Source organism: Ovis canadensis, chromosome 6 (assembly GCF_042477335.2).
Source record: "Ovis canadensis isolate MfBH-ARS-UI-01 breed Bighorn chromosome 6, ARS-UI_OviCan_v2, whole genome shotgun sequence".
NCBI lineage: Eukaryota > Metazoa > Chordata > Mammalia > Artiodactyla > Bovidae > Ovis > Ovis canadensis.
The window spans coordinates 41,791,240-41,813,620 of record NC_091250.1 but is presented as its reverse complement, the minus strand read 5'-3'; the positions used below and the strand labels follow the sequence as shown (position 1 = coordinate 41,813,620).

The following is a 22,381-nucleotide window of genomic DNA, read 5'->3' as shown; positions in this document are numbered from 1 at the left end:
AGTTAGGCATACATTCTTTTTTACATTCTTTTCCATTATGTTTGTTCCAGGATATTGAACATGGTTTCCTGCACTGTGCAGTAGGACTCTGTTCTCCATCCATTCCTTATGTAACGGTTATTTGCTATGGTTCTTTGATGAAAATCATTTATCTATTCTTTTATTTCCCTCCCTTTCCTTCTCCACTGTAGAATTGTGAGAAGCCTCAAACTTCATCACTTGATTATTTTTTAGATTGCTTTAGATGTACATTTTCACATAGAAATCAGTCAAGTGTACGAATTAAACTATTTGCTAGCTAGCCCAATTTTATTTATATGTTTACACAGACATACATACACATTTATTAATGAGTATTAAAAATGTTAGAAATACATGTAAATAGTTATAAAAATTCAGGATTATAATATTCAAGGTGAGATTCATTTTGTCAGTATCCCGAAAATCTAAGTACAGAGGGTACAGGTTTCTAATGCTGCTTCATTTCTTCTCTGATGTATGAAGTGTTTCTCTTTTACAGCTTGCTAGGGAAGTATTGGACATTGCCGCTGGGATGATTAAACCAGGTGTAACTACTGAAGAAATAGATCATGCTGTACACTTAGTAAGAATTTTACCTTTATGCTTTGAGAAATTTTTTATACTGTTAGATGTCTTAGACTTATAAATAAAGTAAACCTAAGTTCTGAATATCTACCCTTGGCTAAAAACTAATTGAAAGCAAATTTTTCACTTTGTTTCAAATATAAAAAGTATTCAACAGACATTATCCCATCTGTAAGTATCCGATATTGGGGTCTGAGGTAAGCCCAAAGTACCTTGTTTCTGAAACCTCACATTTTATAACATTTTAGTTTAGCTTTTACAAGATGATTAATTTTATTACTGCTTTAGGTAAATCATGCTACCGCATGTGTCAAATATTCTGAAGTCAAAAAGAATATAACTTCTGAAACTAGTGGTAAAAAGTGTTCCCTTTTTTAATCTATTTACAATAACAAGGCTACAAAGAGACCAGATACATGTTTGTGGTAAATATAGTATCAGTTCAGTTTAGTCGCTCAGTCGTGTCTGACTCTTTGCGACCCCATGAATTGCAGCACGCCAGGCCTCCCTGTCCATCACCAACTCCCAGAGGAGTTCACTCAGACTCATGTCTATCGAGTCGGCAATGCCATCCAGCCATCTCATCCTCTGTCGTGCCCTTCTCCTCCTGCCCCCAATCCCTCCCAGCATCAGGGTCTTTTCCATCTCCGCATGAGGTGGCCAAAGTACTGGAGTTTCAGCTTTAGCATCAGTTCTTCCAATGAACACCCAGGACTGATCTCCTTTAGGATAGACTGGTTGGACCTCCTTGCAGTCCAAGGGACTCTCAAGAGTCTTCTTCAACACCACAGTTCAAAAGCGTCAATTCTTTGGTGCTCAGTTTTCTTCACAGTCCAACTCTCACATGCATACATGACCACTGGAAATATAGTATAGGGATATTAAAAAAATTTTTTAATGTAGTTTTTTTTGACTGTGCTGGGTCTTTGGTGCTGAGCACAGGCCACTTTCAGTTCTGGCGAGCAGGAGGCTACTCTGTGCAGTACACGGGCTTCGTGCTGCGGTGGCTTCCCCTGTTGTGGGGCTCAGACTCTAGGCATGCAGGCTCAGTAGTTGTGGCACATGGGTTCAGTTGTCTCATGGCATGTGGGATCCTCCCAGACCAGTGATTGAACTCATGTACCCTGCATCAGCAGGTGGATTCCTAACCGCTAAACCACCAGGGAAGTCCAGGTATACTTTAAAAGAAAGATTGCTTATCCACCAAGGAGAGACCTTAAAAAGCCTGTAGTAGATGAGTGCACACATGATATGGTTAGGTTGTTCATAACAGAAGAGCAGGAACTAGTTACTAAATTACATGGAAGGCTGATTAAACCTGCTGTCATAACCAAACAAATGCAAGTCATAAAACCTTCTAAATTAGGAAGCATTTTAAAGATATTTATGTCCATTACCTCTGTGAAGATGGTGAAACTGGTGCTCTTTTTCATGGTGATGGTATTTAAATCGGAACTGTCCTTCTGGAAAGATACTTGACAATGTGTCTTGAGCTATAAAAATGTATGTAACATTTTTTTTATTTGAAATTATAAATCCCAATTTGGGGGTATTCAATATATTATAAATTCCATGAACAACATGGATTTGAGCTGCATGGGTCTTATATGTGAATTTTTTTTCAGTAAATATATATATATGTACTATAAATATATTTTCTCTTATGATTTTTAAAATAATATCTTCTCTAGCTTACTTTATTGTAAGAATGCAGTATATAATACATATAACATACAAAGTATGTGTTAATTTCTGTTTTTGGTAAGATCAGCCGTAGTGTGTTAGTAAAATTTGGGGGGCAGTCAAGTTTTATGTGGATTTTGGACTAGGCAGGGAGGGGATCATTGTGTCCACTCCCTGGCCCCCCCCCTCCCCCCACCATGGCCCAGGGTTGTATATGGTTATGTACCAGTAGCAGTTTGAATGCTTCCTATAGGCCAGGCACTCTTCTGTGGTTCTTTTACCAGCTCATCTCATCTCCTAACAACTCTGAGGTAGGCACTACTCTCATCTCTGTTTTATAGATTAGGAAACTGAGGCAGTGAGAGGTTAAGTTGCCCAGGGCTATTCAACTTAAAAGTTATGGAGCTGGCATTTTCAGTCAATGCAGTCTGCTTCTGTGTGTTCTTAACTACTATGTGTACTGCTGTGAGGACTATAGAAGCAGGTTGCTAAAGGAAAAATGATAGGCATGTAGTTACTGGTTATAATATTTGCAGTTGAGAAAACTAAATTTTCAGTAATAGTAGAATTACCAATAAAATTATAGTACATTTCACAAACTGTATTTTAGGCAGCTGTTTAAAAATTACTAGTCTGAAGACTGCAGCAGTATGGAAAGAGAAATCATGTGTGCTGTGACTACCACTGTATAAAAACATCCGAGTAACCTAAGGCTCGTTTATGGAGAACTAGATCATTTTCTTAGTGATTGCTTTGTTGTTCCCGCATGAGTGTTCGTATGAATGTTCTATATGAATGTCTCTGGAAATACTTTGAAAGTGAAGGCATTAGTTGCTGTGTCATGTCTGACTCTTTGAGACCCCATGGACTGTAGTATACCAGGAATTCCAGTACACATGGAATTCCCTATCCATGGAATTTTCCAGGCAAGAATCCTGGAGTGGGTATCCATTCCCCTCTCCATGGGATCTTCCTGAATCAGGAATTGAACACTGGTCTCCCATGTTGCAGGCAGATTGGCAGGTTCTTACTAGTATTCATTTTTTTGGTCATAGGGATAGAGGCATTTATATAAGCAATTAAAATTAACTGTGCACATTAATATTTATTTTAATGTATTTTTCATAAGGAGTTGGTAATTCTAAAATCTTCATATAGTGACATTTGTATATGTTTGTAAATATTTTAATGCGTGAATTTGCTTTTCTTTTGCAATTATCAGTAAACTGGTTTGCTGACTGTTAGAAACCCTACTGTTTGATATTAAAGGTAGTATCTATTTTTATTTCTAAAATAAAATATTAAATGGGTTTTTCATTAGGAACATCTGTACAAGTTTTTCCACATTTTTCAGATTTAAAAATCTGATTAATTGCATGCATACTAGCTTTTTCTTTTGCACATTCCAAATTACTCTATTTTTAATTTATTATAGGCATGCATTGCAAGAAATTGCTATCCTTCACCCCTGAATTATTATAATTTCCCGAAGTCTTGTTGTACTTCAGTGAATGAAGTGATTTGCCATGGAATTCCAGACAGACGGCCCTTGCAAGAAGGTGATATTGTTAATGGTAAGAAATGTGTGGCTTTTGTTGCTGTGAGCTAAGAAACAAGGTTTTGGGAGTCTGATAGTGACTTGCATCGTCTTCACTTGTCTTTACCTTATTTTTTTTCATATTTAAAACTTAAATTTAAAATCTCTGGAAACCTATTTTGTGGTTTTCTGTTAACTGTTTTCAAGATACTTCTAGTATAATGTGTTTGTTACAGGTTCTCTAATGCAGAACTTTACTATGTGACTGGTAAGTGGAGGATGTCAATGAAATGTGGAAGTAATAACTGATTCAAGTGGGATTGTTTTCTTACTCCTTTCAGTCCACTATTACAGATAAAGAGAATATGTAATATGTGAAGAGAATAGTCATATGTGAAGACCTTAAGAAAAAAGCCTCAAAATTCTGCAGAAGTACTGTCCTTGATGTTAAGAAGTTTCGAAAGTGGCTTTAGGGACCACTGTGTTCAGCTGTTTTGGGAAACTGTGAGTGCAGAGAAAGAAGCTGCCAAGTGGGTTCCCTCTGTAATTAAAAAATAAATTGATGAGTTAGGCTCCTCTCGATGATATTTTTAATGTTGATGAACTTGGTTTCTTTAATAATCAGAAACCTTTAAGAATCTATGTATTAAACAAGGAAGCATGAGCCCAAGTGTTAAAGGCTTTAGAGAGTAGACCAACTGTGATGCTGGCTGTGAATGGTAGTGGAGACTTGACTGACACTGTTTATATATGAATTGTTTTTGCTGCAGTTGGAGTATCAGTTTATAAAACTCCCTAGATTTTGAGGGGTCTGCCCAATGCTAATTTAGATATAAGCTCTGTTTTTTTTTTGCATGCATATTATATGAGGTTTTTCAGGAATGTGTGTGTTGTGCTAGAGCCAGTACACCTATACTGTGATATTATAACTTGATTGAAGATTTATGGTTTAAAAATACTAATTCAATGTGCTCTTGAGGATACATTTAGCTTAGTGTAGCTTAGTGGTGTAGTAGTAATCTGTATTTTTAAATATGAAGACAAAGAGAAGTATGAATAGCCGCAAATAAGTGAAAGGCAAATGAGTTTTTGAAAAATAATTGTAAAACAGTGTAAGTGTTTCTGTTTATTGGTTGACTAGGATGAGGAAAAACTTGTTAAAGATAATGAGAGAAAGCGGTACTTTCTGTTTGATGTCACAGTGTGGCAGAGTCCTTTGTTTAATGTTATTAACTTGGGTTATTGATCTTGCTGGAATGTATCCTGGGGGATGCATTATTCTTTTGCCATAAACGATCTAATCACTGCTGTAAGAGCATTGAAGCCCACCGTCTGGCTTGTGCTACGTGACCATGGACCTGTCCTCTCCAGTGAGTTTACATGTGTTATAGACAAGAAATATCTGTTGGGTGTTACTTGTTCATTGGTGTTGCTTAGAAGTTATCGTTTTCATGAACCTGCTTGATTCTGTCGTGTCGGCAAAATTTGAATTTTGAGATAAAAACGAATGTGGTCTTTCTATTTGCATATTCTTTTGCAGTGGACATCACTCTTTATCGGAATGGTTATCATGGGGACCTGAATGAGACATTTTTTGTTGGTGACGTGGATGAGGGAGCTCGGAAACTGGTTCAGACCACGTATGAGTGCCTGATGCAAGCCATTGACGCAGGTGAGGCTCAGGGCTGGGCACCCACTGAAGCTGCTGAGTAGTGTGGGCCTCGAGTGACCTCTCATTACACCGTGCATGCCTTGTCCCTTCCAGCTGTGCTTCTGCCCTACCTGAGTTAGCTTTGGGTTTGGCAGCAGTAGGTTTAAAGATGACTTGAGAATCCCTTGATGAAGATGGACTGGATTATGGCTTATTCCTTTGTCTCTTCTATGATTTATCTTCCTTTTCATTCGCTGATAAATGGGGAAGAATGTGTGGATAGTTCTGGACTGTAATTTTTCTTCTACTTTTAATTCTTTCATAAGTGTTCTGTTCTCTTATTATAAAAAAAACTATAAGACTGCATCAGATTATGAGAGGAAAACATGAGTGATTTTCCTTTATACTTGCCTTTCCTTTTTTTTTTTAAATTTCTTTTTTCTAGAGGTGTCCATTTTTAACATTTAGGGTTTTTTTCCTCCATAGTACATTATTACACGTAACGGTATGTATGTGTTTAGTTAGGTTAAATGGAATCATAATATTTGTAGTATTCTGTAATTTAGTACTTTTTCAACTAATAATATCTTCGAGATCTTTCCATATTAGAATATGTACATATCTGCATGCATAGGTCTACCCATCCTTTTCATTGCTTTATATTTTATTCCACAGTATAAAAATGTCTACACCTATTCCCCTGCTGGATTTTGGTGTTTTCCAGATGTCTTGCTATTATCGTGAATAATGTCTTTGGTGAGGTGTATTTCTGTGGGGTTTTTCTCAGACTGTGTCTGTCTTTGTTCATACAAACAATTCATCCATGGTTTTTAAAAATTTATGCAATATCTTGTGAGGAAAGAGAAAGAAAGGCTTGTTGCAAATGTAAGCAGACTATTAGAAGGACAGTTTGAGGGCCAACAACTCTTCAGGTGGAACCCACAGCATTGCAGCATTACTGGTCAGTGTATTATCTAGCCCTGCCCCGCCATTAAACAGATCTGATGTGTCATCTACACTGTATGTACATCACTGTATGGACAGCGTTCTTAGGCAAATGGAGGAGATGGTGCAATTTTTTACTAATTTAATAAAGTCAGAGGAATGCAAAGTGAAAGCATGTGATTATTTTTATATGTCAGTATGTGAGATTTTCCTTTCCTTTTATTTCACTGTAGTTATACTTGAAAACTTTGATATTCACGGTGGTACTGTGAGATGAGAACTGTAATATTTACTATCTTATTTTGGAAGCTTTAGGTTTAAATAATTTTTAGAGTTTCTGTGTTTAATATTTGTATCCCTTTTGCTTCTCTCTGAGTTGATCGAAGTAACCAGATAGCTGGAATGTTGTTTTACAAAGTCACAGGAATGAAACTTGCTAAGGAACTAAAATCTTTAGAACAGTAGACAACCAAGAGTAGAAGTTGCCTAATCTCTGCAAAGTGCTGTTAACTCCTATGTATGGATCATTCCTGCCTGTTGTTTTCTGATAATTTGCCCACCCTGGTTCAGAGCTGTGGAGAGTTGGACCAACTGTGAAATTAGCTTTCCAGAATAGGGCTCCTCAGCCTGCACATTTGTGGCATTTTGAGTCTGATGACACTCTGTCGTGGGGGCCTGTCCTGTGTACCATAGGATGCTTAGTAGCATGCTTGGTCTCTCTTCATTGGAGGCCGGTTGCACCACCTCTCCAGGTTGTGACAGCCAAAAACATGTCTCCAGAGTCTATGAAGTGTACCCCTGGGACCAGAATTGCCTCTGGCTTGAGAATTAGGGAGAAGTCTCCATTCTCACACTGCATCATTATTGTTGAACAGGTAATTCCTTTATTGTATGTGCAGCATGGGTTGAAATTTTGCTTTCCTCCCTGCTGACTGGGGCTGGTAAGAAGGCTTGGGTGGGAATGCAAGAAAATCATTATGCAAGTCAGCATGTTCCCCAGAAATCATTAATCTCCCCCGCCCACCTCCTAATAAAAAAACAACCAAGCTGGTCCATATGGTTAAGAGCAAGTAAATGTTACGAAAATGATTCCTTAAGCCATTTGCTCAGAAATGTGATTGGCTGGAGAGGACATGGTGTGTCTGGACCCAGGTTGAAACCTCTTTCTCAGCCAGCAGAGAAAGAGACTGGAGGAAGGGGGGACCCCCAGTACCGTGGCTGGACCTCCCACGAATCTGGCAGAACCCAAATCCTGGGGTCTCAGTGCTAGGAGAGCCATAGCAGCAGTAAGAACCACTGCTTCTGGTTTTTATTTAAACAATGGTAAAAGTCATAAAAAGTAAACAGGGCAGGAAGTATATAGTGAGAAGTACCTTTCCACATCCTACTTCTAAGATTTTCTTGAGAGACAAATGAACAATTTCAGAACCACTTATATGGGGATATAGATGCCCAGGAGAAGCAATTCTTTGAAAAGTTGACCAGACTGCAACTAAAGACAAGTCAGTTTCCTTCATGAGTGTTCCTTTTTCTCCTGATGCTCTTTATTCTCTTATCTCTCCTGCTTGCTTTAATGGAAAGCCCGCTGACCTTAGAGAAGGTGAGGAAGAGAAGTGTGTTTTCCAATCTCTTTGTTCAGAGAGCAAGTGGTGCCATTCCCAGCCCCTGACTGCTCCACAGACCCTCCTCTTCTGCAGCAAAGGAGGGACCAGGTGCTGCTGGCTTGACTCTCAGTTTCATTGTTTCCCGGCAGTCTAACCTCTCTGAGCTTTGGTTTCCTCATCTTGAAAGTCTTACGTGTAGGCGTGTAAAACCTTCAGAATGGTTCCTGGCATAGATAGTGATTGCTTAGTAATTATCAGTTATTCTTTCTCTTTGTCACGAGTCTTCTCTTTTCCTTTCAGTAAAGCCTGGTGTTCGATACAGAGAATTGGGAAACATTATCCAGAAGCATGCACAAGCAAATGGATTTTCAGTTGTTCGAAGTTACTGTGGGCATGGAATCCACAAGCTTTTTCATACAGCCCCCAATGTACCCCACTACGCCAGTAAGTACTGTCCAAAGAGTTTGTATTGGCTGACTGTTTATTTAGCAGATATTTTTTTCCCAAACATTTAATAGGACCCACTGTTTCGTATCTATTAAAATAATCTATTAGCTGTTATAAATAGCTCCCCAAAATGTGTATACTCTGCACATATCTTGCTCACAATAGTCTAGAGCCTGTGTGTTTGGTCACTGTGAGGCGTGGGTGGAACAGTTATTCTTTGATGCAGGCGCTTGTCACTTTCAACACATAGCTTTCAGGGTCACTTTGGGGGTTCCTTTTCTGATCCTAAAGACATTGGGGAGGAGGGGAGAAGCATGGAGGGGTATGCTTGGGAGGTTTTAGTGGGCCAACATGGACTTGGCACAGATCACTTACATTTACTTTTCATTGGCAGGAATTCAGTCATATGGCTACACTAACTGCAAGGCAGGTAGGGAAATGTGACCTAGCTGAGTACTCTGGAAGAAGGAAAACAGTAATTTTGGTGAACAGCCAACACTTCCTGCCATATATATTCTGACTCTAGATTAAACTGATTCCACTAAGTTTGATTTGGGTTCTTAATACATGTCAGATACAGTGTTCTTTGTTGGTGTAAATAGAGGAGAATAGACAAAGTATCCTTTCCTCAAATTGAGTGCTGTCTGATAGATAAACAAGGAAGTGTTGGATGAGTAGTCTTACAGAACCTTTTCTCTTGAAGAGATAAGACACACGGGAGTAAGTTTGTTATTTAGTGCTGGAAATGAAAGCTATCCACATTAGGTAACATAAGGAATTTAATAAATATAGAGGAGCCACTGCTATGTAGAGACTTTCATGTACCTTTTTGGGCTTAGGTTTGCTCATACATACAGAATCAGGGAATGGTATCTACCCTAGAACTGTTCCTGGAATTAAGGGAAATCTTGCTTGGAAAGCACTTAAAGTTAACTTTTAGAATGAAGATGATGGTGATGATTTGTGTTATCTCGTTTGGGCATCACGACTCTATGAATAATTTCTTAGCTCTATTTTTAAAAAGCAGAGTCTGTTTTACTTAGGTCCACACAAACTAGTGAATAAATGTCAGGGGTAGGATTGGTACCTGGGTTCTGTCTGCCTTTTTAGAGTCAGTCTTTCCCTTGGTGCCTAGTAAGGATGTAAGCAGTTTGGCGCTGAGTCTTGTGGGAGAAATAAAGAATGAGTTTTGGTTTGCTGGAGATGAGAAAGAGCATTCCATATGGTGCTGCTGCTGCTGCTGCTGCTGCTGCTAAGTCGCTTCAGTCGTGTCCAACTCTGTGCTACCCCATAGACGGCAGCCCACCAGGCTCCTCTGTCCCTGCGATTCTCCAGGCAAGAACACTGGAGTGGGTTGCCATTTCCTTCTCCAATGCACAAAAGTGAAAAGTGAAAGTGAAGTCTCTTAGTCGTGTTTGACTCTTAGCGACCCTGTGGACTGCAGCCCACCAGGCTCTTCCATCCATGGGATTTTCCAGGCAGGTGGGGAAATATGAATAGGTGCTTCAGGTTGACAGACTGAACAGAGACAAACTTAGGCCAAGAGTTACATGTGAGCTAGAAATGGGCAGTGCCAGATGGAAGATATCTGACTTCAGTTTTAAGGAATTGCAGAAGATTTTTTGGCAGGAGAATGGCCAGGTGAAATTGTTATTTTGAGAAGATAAATTTACCAGTGGTGTCTGGGATGTATTGCAGGTGTGAGCCAGCCAGGCTTGTCAGCCTAATGGGCAGTTGTTTCCGTAAATCCAGGTGCGAGGTGGTAAAATCCAAGATAACGACAGTTGCGATGAGAAGGGGAAATGAGTGAGAAACCTCTCAACAGGAGAAGCTAGAGAAGTCACTTAAGCACAGCATTTGACATGAATCAATAAGCATTTATTAGCAGACCACAGGGTCCTTTTTATTTCAGCTGGAATTGTGCGCAGAGTAAAAGCTAGCAATAGATACTAAGCAGCCGACTTTGTTCCTTCCTGCTCAGCCCTGGTCACCTATTGTGCATTCCCTTTAACAGGGTGTCAGTGGCTATTCGGATGACACTGCTGTGTGCCACACGTGTGCATGTGTGTGTTTTGTGTGTGGAAAAAGTGTGGGCAAGGGAGAGAATGAGAAAAGCACCCTTACTTGCAGAAGTATCACTCAGATTTAGGGATGGATTGTATGAAGAGAGCCTTTACTTACTGATGTTAATTTTTATTGGGATATGGTAGGTTTATAGTGTTGTGCAAGTTGCCGGTGTACAGCAAAGGGACTCAGTTAATGTTGTTTAGTCGCTAAGTCGTGTCTGACTCTCTTGCAAGCCCATGGACTGCAGTCTGCCAGGCTCCTCTGTCCATGAGATTTCCTAGGCAAGAATACTGGAGTGGGTTGCCATCTCCTTCTCCAGGGAATCTTCCTGACCCAGGGATCAAACTGGCATCTCCTGCTTGGCAGGCGGGTTCTTTACCATTGAGCCCCCAAGGAAACAGTAAAGTGAATCGGTTATACATATACATATATCCACTCATTTTTAAGATTCTTTTCCCATGTAGGTCATTACAGAGCGTTGAGCAGAGTTCCCTGTGCTGTGCAGTAGATTCTTACTAGTTGTCTGTTTTATGTGTAGTAGTGGGTATATGTCATGAAGAGAGATTTTTTGAAGGAAATAAAATTTATGGGAGGAGGAGATACGGGTCAGTGATGATAGTGTCAGCACAGTATGGCCCCACTGATATATAAGATATGCCTCTTGAGTTTCATGTTAAGCTGCTTAATTAGAGATAAACAATTCTGAAAAAAGAAACAAGGACCCATGTATACTTCATTTCATCCACTTTGCTGTATTTATGAAAAGTCAAGTGTTAATCGGGTTAAAATAAAATACGTTGTGGTCTCTTTAGGGAAGCATTAAAGGAAGCTACTGGAGTCTTTGTACAGCAGAGGCTTTTGAATGAAAATGATCCCTTCTTTAACTTGTAACTCTGTATTCCTCAGCAACTGAGTGTGAAACCAGGAAATTGTGTAACTTCCCTCCACGTCCTGTATAAAAGAGGTCTTTGTTAAGATGAGCGCTTCTGTGCTTCCTTACCATCATGGTTTGGAAGTAAAGGTGATACTGCCCTACCTTGAGAACATAGACCGCCCTCATGCTGTGAGGCAGAGAACAGAGCAGTTGCATGACTGAGCAGTGTCATCTGCTGTGGTGCAGACACTCGGAGGGTGTGCTTTGGTGAGTGAGCTGTGTCGAGAGACTGACACCATGAGCCAGAGGGAGCTGGGAACTGTCACTTGTTGAGCAGTGAGTCAGTGGCAGGGACAGGAGTGGACTTGGGTTCTCTTCACCAGCACTGTCCAGTGAAGTCATATATGAGGCACGTAGCTAATACTAAGGACTTCTCTGGTAGCTCAGACAGGAAAGTGTCTGCCTACAGTGCGGACGGAGGAGCCTGGTAGCCTACGGTCCATGGGGTCGCAAAGAGTCGGACAACTGAGTGACTTCATTTTCTTTTTCACTTTCATGTGATACTAAAACTTCTAGCTGTCATATTCAAAAGTAAGAAACAGATAGTTGATCTTACATTTAATTTAACCTATTACATTAAAATTTAGCATTTCAGTGTTTAATCAGTGTAAAACTATCATTGAGATATAGTACATGCTTTTTTTGTCTTTGAAATCAGCATATGTTTTACGTGTACATTCTGACTTGCCACTTTCCAAGTGTTTAGCCTCATGCACCCAGGTGCTGCTGTATCTGCCAGTGCAGTTCTCAATTCCTTTATCCATTTTTATTTCTGTGATACTGCACTGACTCTTTTGATATCCCCAAGGGCATATGACCAAGTCTATATATGTAGTAAATTGCATGTCATTTGGAGGGAAAGTTCATGCAATTAGAGATAAAAAGTCAAAATTGTTTTTGCCCCTCAGATTTTTATAATAATTTAGAAACTCCTGATTTGGAATCTGTAGGTTGTTTATTTTGCCAATACCTAAGATAGTGGAAAGCAGCATGATTGCTGTTCAGGAGGAAAGATCGGCAGGAATATAAACGTGAGGGTGAAGTTAGAACAAACCTAGGCAGAGCTATAAAATAGAATCAGCCTGTTGAATAGACCCAGTGGACACATGGGTCACCATCTGGAAGCACAGCAATCTTATCAAGGAAGCCTGAAAGCCGATGCTCTCGCCACCTGGTGGTCAGGCCGAGAAAGTGCAGCCACCCATTTACTGATGCTCTTACCAGCTCTTGATTTTTATTCTGGAAGTTAACCTGTTCTCCATTTTTGAGATTGTCCTGAAAGACCTATACCTCTTTAAAATTTTTGGCCTTTTTGGGGAGATGGCAAATCTGGACACCAACAGTTGAATTTCTCATGATGATCCTGAAAAATATGTATTGGCAAATTTGGACAAAATAGGGAGAAATGGAAATTTTGTTTCCAGTAAAAAAGGGAATAATCCTGCCAGCATTAAAAAAAAAAAAAAGTAGGTTAGTGTGTAGGGGCTTTTTTTCCCTTCCCAAGATAAGACAGTTTACAAAACTTGCTAAAAATGGTGCAGTTGTTTCCGTGGGCTGTGCCCCTACCTCCACCCCGACATCCACACCCACTCCTGTCCCAGCCAGGAGATTTGCAACTTCTGGCATAGACTGAAATATCTTGTTCTCCTTTATACTTGGATAAGTATGGAACCTTATTGGTTACATAATTGCTATTTCTAACCCTGCTATAACATAAATGGAGGTATTTTTGCTTTTATAGAAGTGCTAACTACATCTGAAATCCAGTCTAGGGCATCTCTGTATTTTCCCAGAGAAAACAAGCAAAATGAAGTATGCCTAGGACAATATCTGTCCCAGAGTAGATGGTTTTCAGAGCACCTGTTTGCTGAATGATCTACTTTAAGAAAGGAGAGTCAGGAGAGGAGAAATTCATTAATATAAGAATCACTCATGGGAATGTAAGTTGTGTACTTTTTCCAGGGAAGTGTTTAACAATATGCTGTAGGTTTTTTTGCTGTGTTCTGAGATTTTTTTTTCTTTAATTTCAGAAAATAAAGCAGTTGGAGTGATGAAGGCTGGTCATGTATTTACGATTGAGCCAATGATTTGTGAAGGTGAGGAAAAAGGGATGCCGTAACATTCTGTAATTGAATTTTTATTTACGTTTGGTTACTCATGATCAGATTAGTAGTCTGCTCGATTTTGCTTCATTTCCCCTCCCTGTGCCCTCTAGAACTCAATTCAGTATCATGTAGAGAACTGAAAATTGTAATGGTTGGCAAGAAAGCGGTACTTTCTCCATGGTAATTCGTCTGCTGTGAGTAGATCCTGAAGTACTTGAGTCCTGGTCCCTTTTCATAAAGCTTCTGTCAAAGGGTGTGTTGTAATAACTAGTTGCCTCCATCAATCAAGGCGGTGTGGAAATTGTTGCGTGTCTTCGTGTGGGTGAGAAAGAGGGGCGAAAAGGAAATTAGAGCCATTTTTTTTGAGGTAGACACAGTCGTTTAATTGTCCACAGCCTATGAGGTAGAGGTGCTGTCCCCATTATCCATGAGAACAAACTGAATTTTGAAGAGGTTAAGTGTTCAATAACTTGCCCAGAGTCATTTAGCTAGCTATGTCGCAGAATTTGTGGGACTCTAAAGTCATGAGCTGTCCTGCCTCTTCAGGGCCTGCACGCTGATCGTCAGGCGCTGTCATCAGACAACTGCCGTGGAGAAGGCCCAGCCCGGACGTTCTTTGCACTGGCAGTTCTCTGTCCCTGCCGTTGTGGGTCGCTGTGACAGGCGCGTGACAGCCGTGATCAGTGTCACGACTCGAGCCCTCACCGAGGCTGTCGGAGCGATAACAGGGCCTCCTTCGCCAGTTCTCTGTTGGGATTAGGGGATGCAGAGTGATGCAGCGGTCGTAGGGCCCTTACACCCCATCCCCTGTGGTAATGGGGTCCCCTCAGGATCCTTCCAGTCTTGTTTATAACCTGATCTTGAGAGTGATACCCCATCACTTCTACCAGATTTTCTTCCTTAGAAGTGAGTCACTAAACCCAGTCCACGCTGAAGGGAAGCATTGGAGGTTGTTTTAGAGGCTGCCTTCTTAACCGGATCCTTTGTTCCCTTTTCTGTAAGGTGGAAGTTACAACCTTTATCTTTTCTCTGAATGCCCAGGGCTGTGTTAAGAATTAAGTGAGATGATTCGTATTAACACAAGTACCTTTAAAGGGCTCTGCAAATGTCAGGTACTGTTTTTGTCACTCCCCGGAAGAACAGTGGCCCTGTATAAGCAGTTGAAAGAGGAGTGAGTGTGATGGCAGAGAAGGGCAAGGACAAGAGGAAAGTGTGTTTTGGTTATGCACCTATTTTCATTAGCAGGCACTTGACTTGCCTAGTGGCTCAGAGGGTAAGTTGTCTGCCTACAATCCGGGAGGCCCAGGTTCAGTTCCTGGGTCACGAAGGTCTCCTGGAGAAGGAAGTGGCACCCCACTCCAGTATTCTTGCCTGGAAAACCCCATGGATGGAGGAGGCTGGTAGGCTACAGTCCATGGGGTCGCAAAGAGTCGGACATGACTGAGTGACTTGACTTCTTCACTTCCAAGTGGTGTTTCCTGGAGTAAGCAAATAACATTATGTTGAGCTGGTTCAGATAATCATCAAATTATACCAGATATACTTCAGTGTAACTAAGCTAGGCTAAATCCCAGCTCCATAGTGGAAAGTGTCTAATTTGAAGAGGAATTTCCTCAGAACAGTAGTCAAATATATTTGACTTAACATTTAGTAAAGAATCTGTTTCAGTAGATAACAGTAGAATTAAAGAAGTATTAATGTCTTAAATCCATTTATGAGAAGATCATTCATTACATTGAAAACTATCTATTCACTCATTGTTAGATGGTTGACAAAGCAAAAGTTAACTTTCTTTAAGCCGCCTCATATTTTCTTCTTAGACTGGGATTTAATGTTGCAGAAGTAGGTTACCTCACGACTTTATACTCTGGGATTTGTCTGAGGCAGTAAGATCTAATGTTTGGTAAAGAGTATTCAAAATAAAGAATATTACTATTATTTTTTAATGTCTAATTTGGAGACAGGAACATCTCTGTACGCTTTTTTGGTAGTGTCTGGAGTTGTAGAACCTTGTAATTCCGCTGCCGTCTTCCCTGCCGTACATCTCATGCCCATTTTCTCTCATTTTCCTTCATTGTCTCCCAGCTTCTTTCACTGTCATTTCCTTTCTAACCCATTCTGCCTCATCGTAATTTTTAAATTCTCTTGCCAAACTCCTGTTTCTTTCCCTTTGCCCTCTTTCTGGTTACAGGGGTGTGGCCTACAAAAATTTCACAGTATAATCTGTTCTCACCATCTGTGTGCCTACCATTTAAAAGTTACACAGGAATTAAATGTTATAATAAAAGTATAAAAAGTTACCTTATTTCCTTCACAATATACACTAGCTATAGTTTAGTCAGATGCCAAAGTTATATCAGGAGAGAGCTAAATTCTTTAATGTAGTCCTGGGATGAGTGGTAATCAGTACATTTACAAAAAGGGAGCTGAGTGCCTTTATTTTTGGAAACAGCATCTTCATTCAGTAGTTGAGAAGTATACAAAACGTGAAGTTGTAAAATTTAAACGTTATTATTGCTTCATTGAACTAAAGACCAAAATGAAGTTGGAAAGGCTTTAGCTTAAACAGATGACATGTACACAGGAATCTTAATAATGAATTGTAAAATTAGTTTTCTGAGCTACCCAAGGATCGAGGGGCACGGGCAAGTACACTTCCTAGAGTGTACTTAGAAAATGGACTGAGTGGTAGAATTAAGAGATGCTGTTTGTTCATTTAAGGCGGATGGCAGGATGAAACCTGGCCGGATGGCTGGACGGCGGTGACGAGAGACGGGAAGCGGTCTGCCCAGTTCGAGCACACTCTGCTGGTCACGGACACTGGCTGTGAGATCCTGACCCGGCGGCTTGATAGCGCGCAGCCTCACTTCATGTCCCAGTTTTAATTTCCCCCAAGACGGCACATCTCAGTTACACTTTGTGGCTGTACTCCGCATTTTATTGAGAGTACAGGATGGAAGAGGAAATTTTTTTATTACTTGTTTTGTTCCGACTATCGATAAGGAAGGACTGCAACATCTGACATGTGTCCTCAAGAACTTGTCTTGGGTCTAAAAGGTCAAGAAGAAGAAAGGAAGCATTTCTCAACTCCCCTCGGCCCACCCCCGCCCCCCACACAAATCTCTGCACCCCTGTTTTTCTTCCTTGCCCTCTGAGCACTTTTATTTAAACCTGCTTCTAGTTGCTTCTGTCCCTGCCGCCGCTGGGCCAGCACCGCCAGCTGCTTTCCAGGTGAGTGCTGGAGAAGAGAATCCTTGAGACCTGTGACATACGTTGCTCCCATTTTTTTTTTAATTATTATGTATGTGTGGAAGTATACATGTATACATTTTAGATTCCATGTATGTAATTACTGAATACTATGTCACCTGGGGTTTGTACTGATTCTGCCCTGATGGCGTTCTGTGCTGTCATAAACGGACCCATCGTTTGCAGTGATTTAATTCCCAGTTCGAAATTGGCTTCCCTCCTTCCCCTGCTAATGATTTACGCTTATAATTGTGCATAAGAAAGCACTCGGTCAGTGAGACCCTCCAATGTGGGCTCTGTGTGAGTGAATGTATGTGGCAAAATCCACTTTGGACAAAGGTTATCAGGTTTTTAAAAGTTGAGTTTATGGCAGAAACAGCAGTGCTCCAGGCGGAAGCCGGCTGTTGTAGAGAATGATGTTTTTGTAATACATTGCTATTTCAGACCTCTCTTTGGTCATAATGGGAGGAAAAATGCTCCCTTCCCCTCTCTGTCCTACTTCAAGGGCATACCTTAGAGAGATACTCAGAGAAGGCTGGAGGTTGCACTGTGGAAGCTGGGGAAGAGACAGTTCTGAAGCCTCTCCAGCAGGGAGCAGAGTCTGGAAGTGCTAACATCTGGTAAAGCTGGTGGTGGGGCAGAAGGACGTCTCTGGAGGTTGGACAGTTCCCTAGGAGTAGGGATGCGCTGTCCTGGGTGTGCTGAAATCACACTTCTCCTTTGCACAGTTGGGAACCTCATTAGAAATGACCTCTGCTGCCCAGCATCTGTGCTCCTTTCAGTAGTTCAGTCCCAAATGGAAGAGTATCCAGTGAAGACAGATCAAAGTCATTGTCATTGGAGAATACTTGATTACCGGGTATCTGGAAACTGTATTCGAAGATAATTGGATTCCACTGACATGTCACACTTGTAAGAGAACATCTTTCCCAGAGTGCCTCAGACCTTTATTGCTTTAAAGGAATCACGATAATGTTTTCATTACTTTTTATTATTTTGGTGATTTAGTAATGTGGCTGAATCTGGTATAGACTCTTGGGTATGTGTGTGAAGTTTTTTATCAAACTGTAATATTTGTGAATGGAATGCCTCGCAATATAAATGTTAATATAATGTGTAAAGGGAGATTAAAAAGTGTGAATGATTATTCTGCCATGTGGTCGTTAACTTTGCTGCATTTTGTTTGAGATTTTAGAAAGAAGTGATGGGAATGGAGTGGCTGATTTCACCATCTAAAATAAACTCATGACGATTTGAGTAAAAATACTTTTTAATGTTGAATGACTGTGTAAAAATTCCAGTCCTGTGTTTAGTTCAGGAGTACCTGTGTAGTATTTGAGATGTAACCATGTTTCTGAGAGTTGTTTAAGACGAAGATTGCCACACAGGTAGTGCAGCATTTTATGTACTGATCATGGAATTAGCGGTGTGGGCTTATTCAGTGTCTACTTTTAGAAAACAAGCTCAAGGAAAAAAATCTTGGTGGGATGGTTTTTTTGTTGTTGTTAAAACACCACACTGGTGATGATGCTTTTCTCGGTTTGGGAGATGTAAAAACAGCATGGGACTCTAGTCTAATTGTATATGTCTAATTGCAAATGTTTATGAGATTTAGATGAGAAAACATCTAGGGTAGTTTTATCATTCTGCCAACTTCTCAGAAATGTCAGTGTGTTAACTTTTTATTTTTTGTATTAACTTTTAAAATATTTTTTTCCCCCTGCCAGTTGTTCAGCCCCCTTTTAATGATAATTTAGAAGGGAAACATGTTTGCGTTTTATCTTCAGTTTATGGCTTTTGGTGACAAAGTGTGTAAGGGCGAATTAGAACCCATTCACCAACACTTTTATGTTACTTGTCACCCTCATGTCTAAATTGATAGGAAGAAGATGTGTAGGAATTTGCCATCTTAGCTTGACTTCTCAGTTTGTCCTGTCATCGCTCTGGCTTTTCACTGAGTCCGATTAAATTCGAGAGATGGATGTTCCACTTTGCTGAAGCCCCTGAATTGTGTCTGTAAGCCATTTCTGCCCCCTTCCCCCACCCCGTTTTTTTTTTTTACTTCCAGCTTTTAATTTTGAAGATTTTTCGAATTTACAGAAAGTTGATAGTGCAGTGAAATACCCACATACCCTTTCCTGTATTCAGCAGTCGTTACCGTGCCTCACCTCTCGGTAAAATAAGCGTTTTTCTTTTGCGAGGAATGGCATCGTACTTTATCTGCTACTGTCGCACAGCTCTTCTAAAACGTAAGGACGTTTCCTGCACGATCATTGTACAGTCGTCATACCCAAGGAACTGAATGTTCAGAGCTGTCTAATGTGTAGTGCACATCCACACCTGAGTCAGCTTCCTCCAGAGTGCTCTTTTTTTTAAATGCAGAGTCCAAACCCATGGCATTCAGTTGTCATCTGTAGGTTTTTTTTTTTTTTAAACTGTAGAACAACCCTTTTCCACCATTTTTTGATCTCTTAGGAAACTGACACTTGAAAAAGTAGGCTCCCACTCACTCTGCCCACTTCTTTTTGAGTATCAGCATTAGCTTATTGATTGTTTCTAAAAGTGTTGGTCACTCTAAATGTTCCATGTTTGGCCAGTGGAAGCACCTTTAAGCTTATGGGTCATTTTGCTCTATGCCTATCAGTCTTGGGGCATGTTCTTGATTTTCGCCATATGTTCTCAGTTTGTCATATACTTTTCCTGCCCCAGATTGGGAACTGGCTACTTCTCCACGGAGCCCTGGTTTCTCTTCATGAGGAATGGTATTTGGAAATCAAGATCTGGGTACTGCTGGGGTGTTTATTGCTCCTTGGCCCTTTCAGGGAACAGAGCCAGGAACTGCATTTTTTATAAATTCATGTTGATGTATGGCAAAACCCATCACTATTGTAAAGTAATTATCCTCCAATTAAAAAATTAATTAAAAAATAAATCATGAATTCATTCTGATACTTTGATTTCATATTTAATACTAGCCTTCCTCACCCTTCCCTGTTTCATATTTGTATTTTCCTTCTCCCACGGTGAGAATTTTGGTTCTGAACAACACTAATATTTACTTATTTGCTTGATTCTACATGACATGTAAAATAATTTCAGAATTACAACACCAAAATCACTACCAACAATAAACCTAAGTGCCAAATTTGTGGTTGCTCCTATTCTTGGAATATATCTCACTAGGAGGGTACTGGTTTAAAAGTTAATTGAAGCAATTTTTTTTGATTCTGCTGTATTCTAAATTTCATAAATCATGTGTGTGCTGCTTGTTGCTAAGTTGTGTCTAACTCTTTTGCAACCCCATGGACTGCAGCTCGCCAGGCTCCTCTGCCCATGGGCTTTCCCAGGCAAGATATTGGAGTGGGCTGCCATTTCCTTCTCCAGGGATCTTCCTGACCCAGGGATCGAACCTGCATCTCCTGCTTGGCAGGCAGATTCTTTACCACTGAGCCCCCTGGGAAGCCCATAAACCCATGAGTTATTTTTTAATAATAATGCGGTGATCTTGAGGGCTAAAGCATACTATAGAGATGGTGGAGATATTTTAGTGGCCTCAGAGTTAGAAACACTGGAATTGATTGAGATAGTGTGATACTATGATTTTGTCTACATCTGATGTTGTGTGTTCTCTAGCTACCAGAGGAGCAAATTGTACCACTTGTAATGTGGATGTATAGCCCATTTTCTAATAGACTGGGAAAAAACATGTGGATATGGTTTAAGGATATGGTTTTACAATACAGGCTGCATTATGCTGATATTCTAGAAGTTATTAACATGTTTTGCTTTATTTAGAAAAATGAACATCTAAAGAAAGGCAGCACAGGCTCCATGCATTGAAATTCTGTGGCCCCACTTAGTCTCAACTTAGAAGGGTAGGCAGCCTTCTCCTTACATCTTTTTCCTTTTGGTGCCAAGTATTACCTGCTGCTTTTCATTCTGGGGACTTAAGTGAGCAACAGCAGAGCTGTCTGTATATGGTAATTCTGTTATTATATTAAAATATGTGTCAATATTGCCAAAAAATATGCCAAAAATCAGTTTATGTGGAGCACTCAAGAAGGGCTTCCTGGAAAGATTTTCACTTACCACTTATGTTAAGAGTTCAAAGTAAAGTTTTAAATGAATAATCTCGCTTGTGCCTGTCCAGCCTTTTTACTGTCGCAGAGCTTTTATAATTGTTTCTGACTCCTGGGTGCTTGGCCCTTTTACTAGTACTCCAGCCTCCTCATCCCACTTCCAACAACAAACACATGGCAGTGTTTACTCCCACACACTTGCAGGCACGTTTGCATCGTGGTGTCAGAAGATCACAAGGTCAACAAGCAGGACACCAGGGCTGAGTTCTCTAATTTTTTAAACTAGTTGCATGGCTTGGACAAATTTCCATCTCTTTAAGGAGGTATCCTATTTGTGCAGTGACACAGAGCTTAGCAACTGTTTTATTCTATATATAATGTGACTAAGTCAAATTCACCTTATTTCAGTACTTGGGTCAGAGGTCAACAGAAAATTTAGACTAGAATTTTTTCAAACTTTACTAGTACCTCTGAGCCCTGGGTGGTTTTGAGGAAACAAAATAGACAAGGATAAGAACTGTTAGTATTAAGATGTAGATTTGCAAAAAAAAAGCAACAGGTATTTGAAAGCAAATTTCCACTCTTCCATCTAGATCTGAAAATCCCATGGACAGAGGAGCCTGGTAGGCTGCAGTCCATGGGGTCACTAAGAGTCGGACACGACTGAGCAACTTCACTTTCACGCATTGGAGAAGGAAATGGCAACCCACTCCAGTGTTCTTGCCTGGAGAATCCCAGGGACAGCGGAGCCTGGTGGGCTGCCATCTATGGGGTCGCACAGAGTCAGACATGACTGAAGCGACTTAGCAGCAGCAGCAGAGTCAGGGTAGTTCTGTGGTGAACTCCTTTCCTGAAGGGAGCATGTGCCTATTTGCTCATCTCAGTGAATTATTTTATGATGTCCAGCTTGATAAAAATCTGTGTGCTTTAAAAGCCTATCCCCCACCCCCACCCCACCCCTCACCCCCCAACCCCAAGTAAAAAGCCCATCCCATCCGCTTTGTTCTTACAAAGTTCCACCAAAAGAAATCTGTATAATAGAGGACTTTGTATGTACTGGTTCACTGTTCCAGTTCACTTCATAAATTGTTTCTTTAAAGATATGATTTTCTTGTTATAGTTCTATGCACTTATTATCTGAGTAACTGTTTAAATATACTTAAATGTTTTCCAAATATGGTTTGTGGTGTATTTTTTCTAAAGGGTATTTGCTGACAAAGAATCTGATCCTGCATGTTAATTGAAACAAAATTGGTTGAGATCATCATTTTTCCTGGGTCACACAGTATCTCTAGGGCCAAAGAATTGTTAGTTACTTGAAGGCTTTGATCAGCCTACTTGGGAGACTGGCAGCCAAGCAGATGTTGTGAAGCATTCTGCACATGTAAAATATTCTCCCTTTTCCCCAGGTCAGCAAAACGTTTGAGAATCACCAGCTACATTTGCTTTGAAATGAGACAAATGGAAGTAGCAT

General features: G+C 40.4%; 1 protein-coding gene across 1 annotated transcript in view; it reads left to right on the top strand.

Annotated features, from left to right (window-relative positions):
- Positions 1-22,082, top strand: part of METAP1 (methionyl aminopeptidase 1) — a 58,198-nt gene extending 36,116 nt beyond the window's left edge. The window contains exons 6-11 of the mRNA XM_069593656.1: positions 521-604; positions 3,725-3,863; positions 5,367-5,498; positions 8,327-8,470; positions 13,505-13,570; positions 16,301-22,082. Coding sequence (XP_069449757.1) covers positions 521-604; positions 3,725-3,863; positions 5,367-5,498; positions 8,327-8,470; positions 13,505-13,570; positions 16,301-16,464 — 729 coding nt within the window. The 3' untranslated portion in view covers positions 16,465-22,082. The remainder of the gene's footprint in view (positions 1-520; positions 605-3,724; positions 3,864-5,366; positions 5,499-8,326; positions 8,471-13,504; positions 13,571-16,300) is intronic.
- The last annotated feature ends 299 nt before the right edge of the window (positions 22,083-22,381 follow it).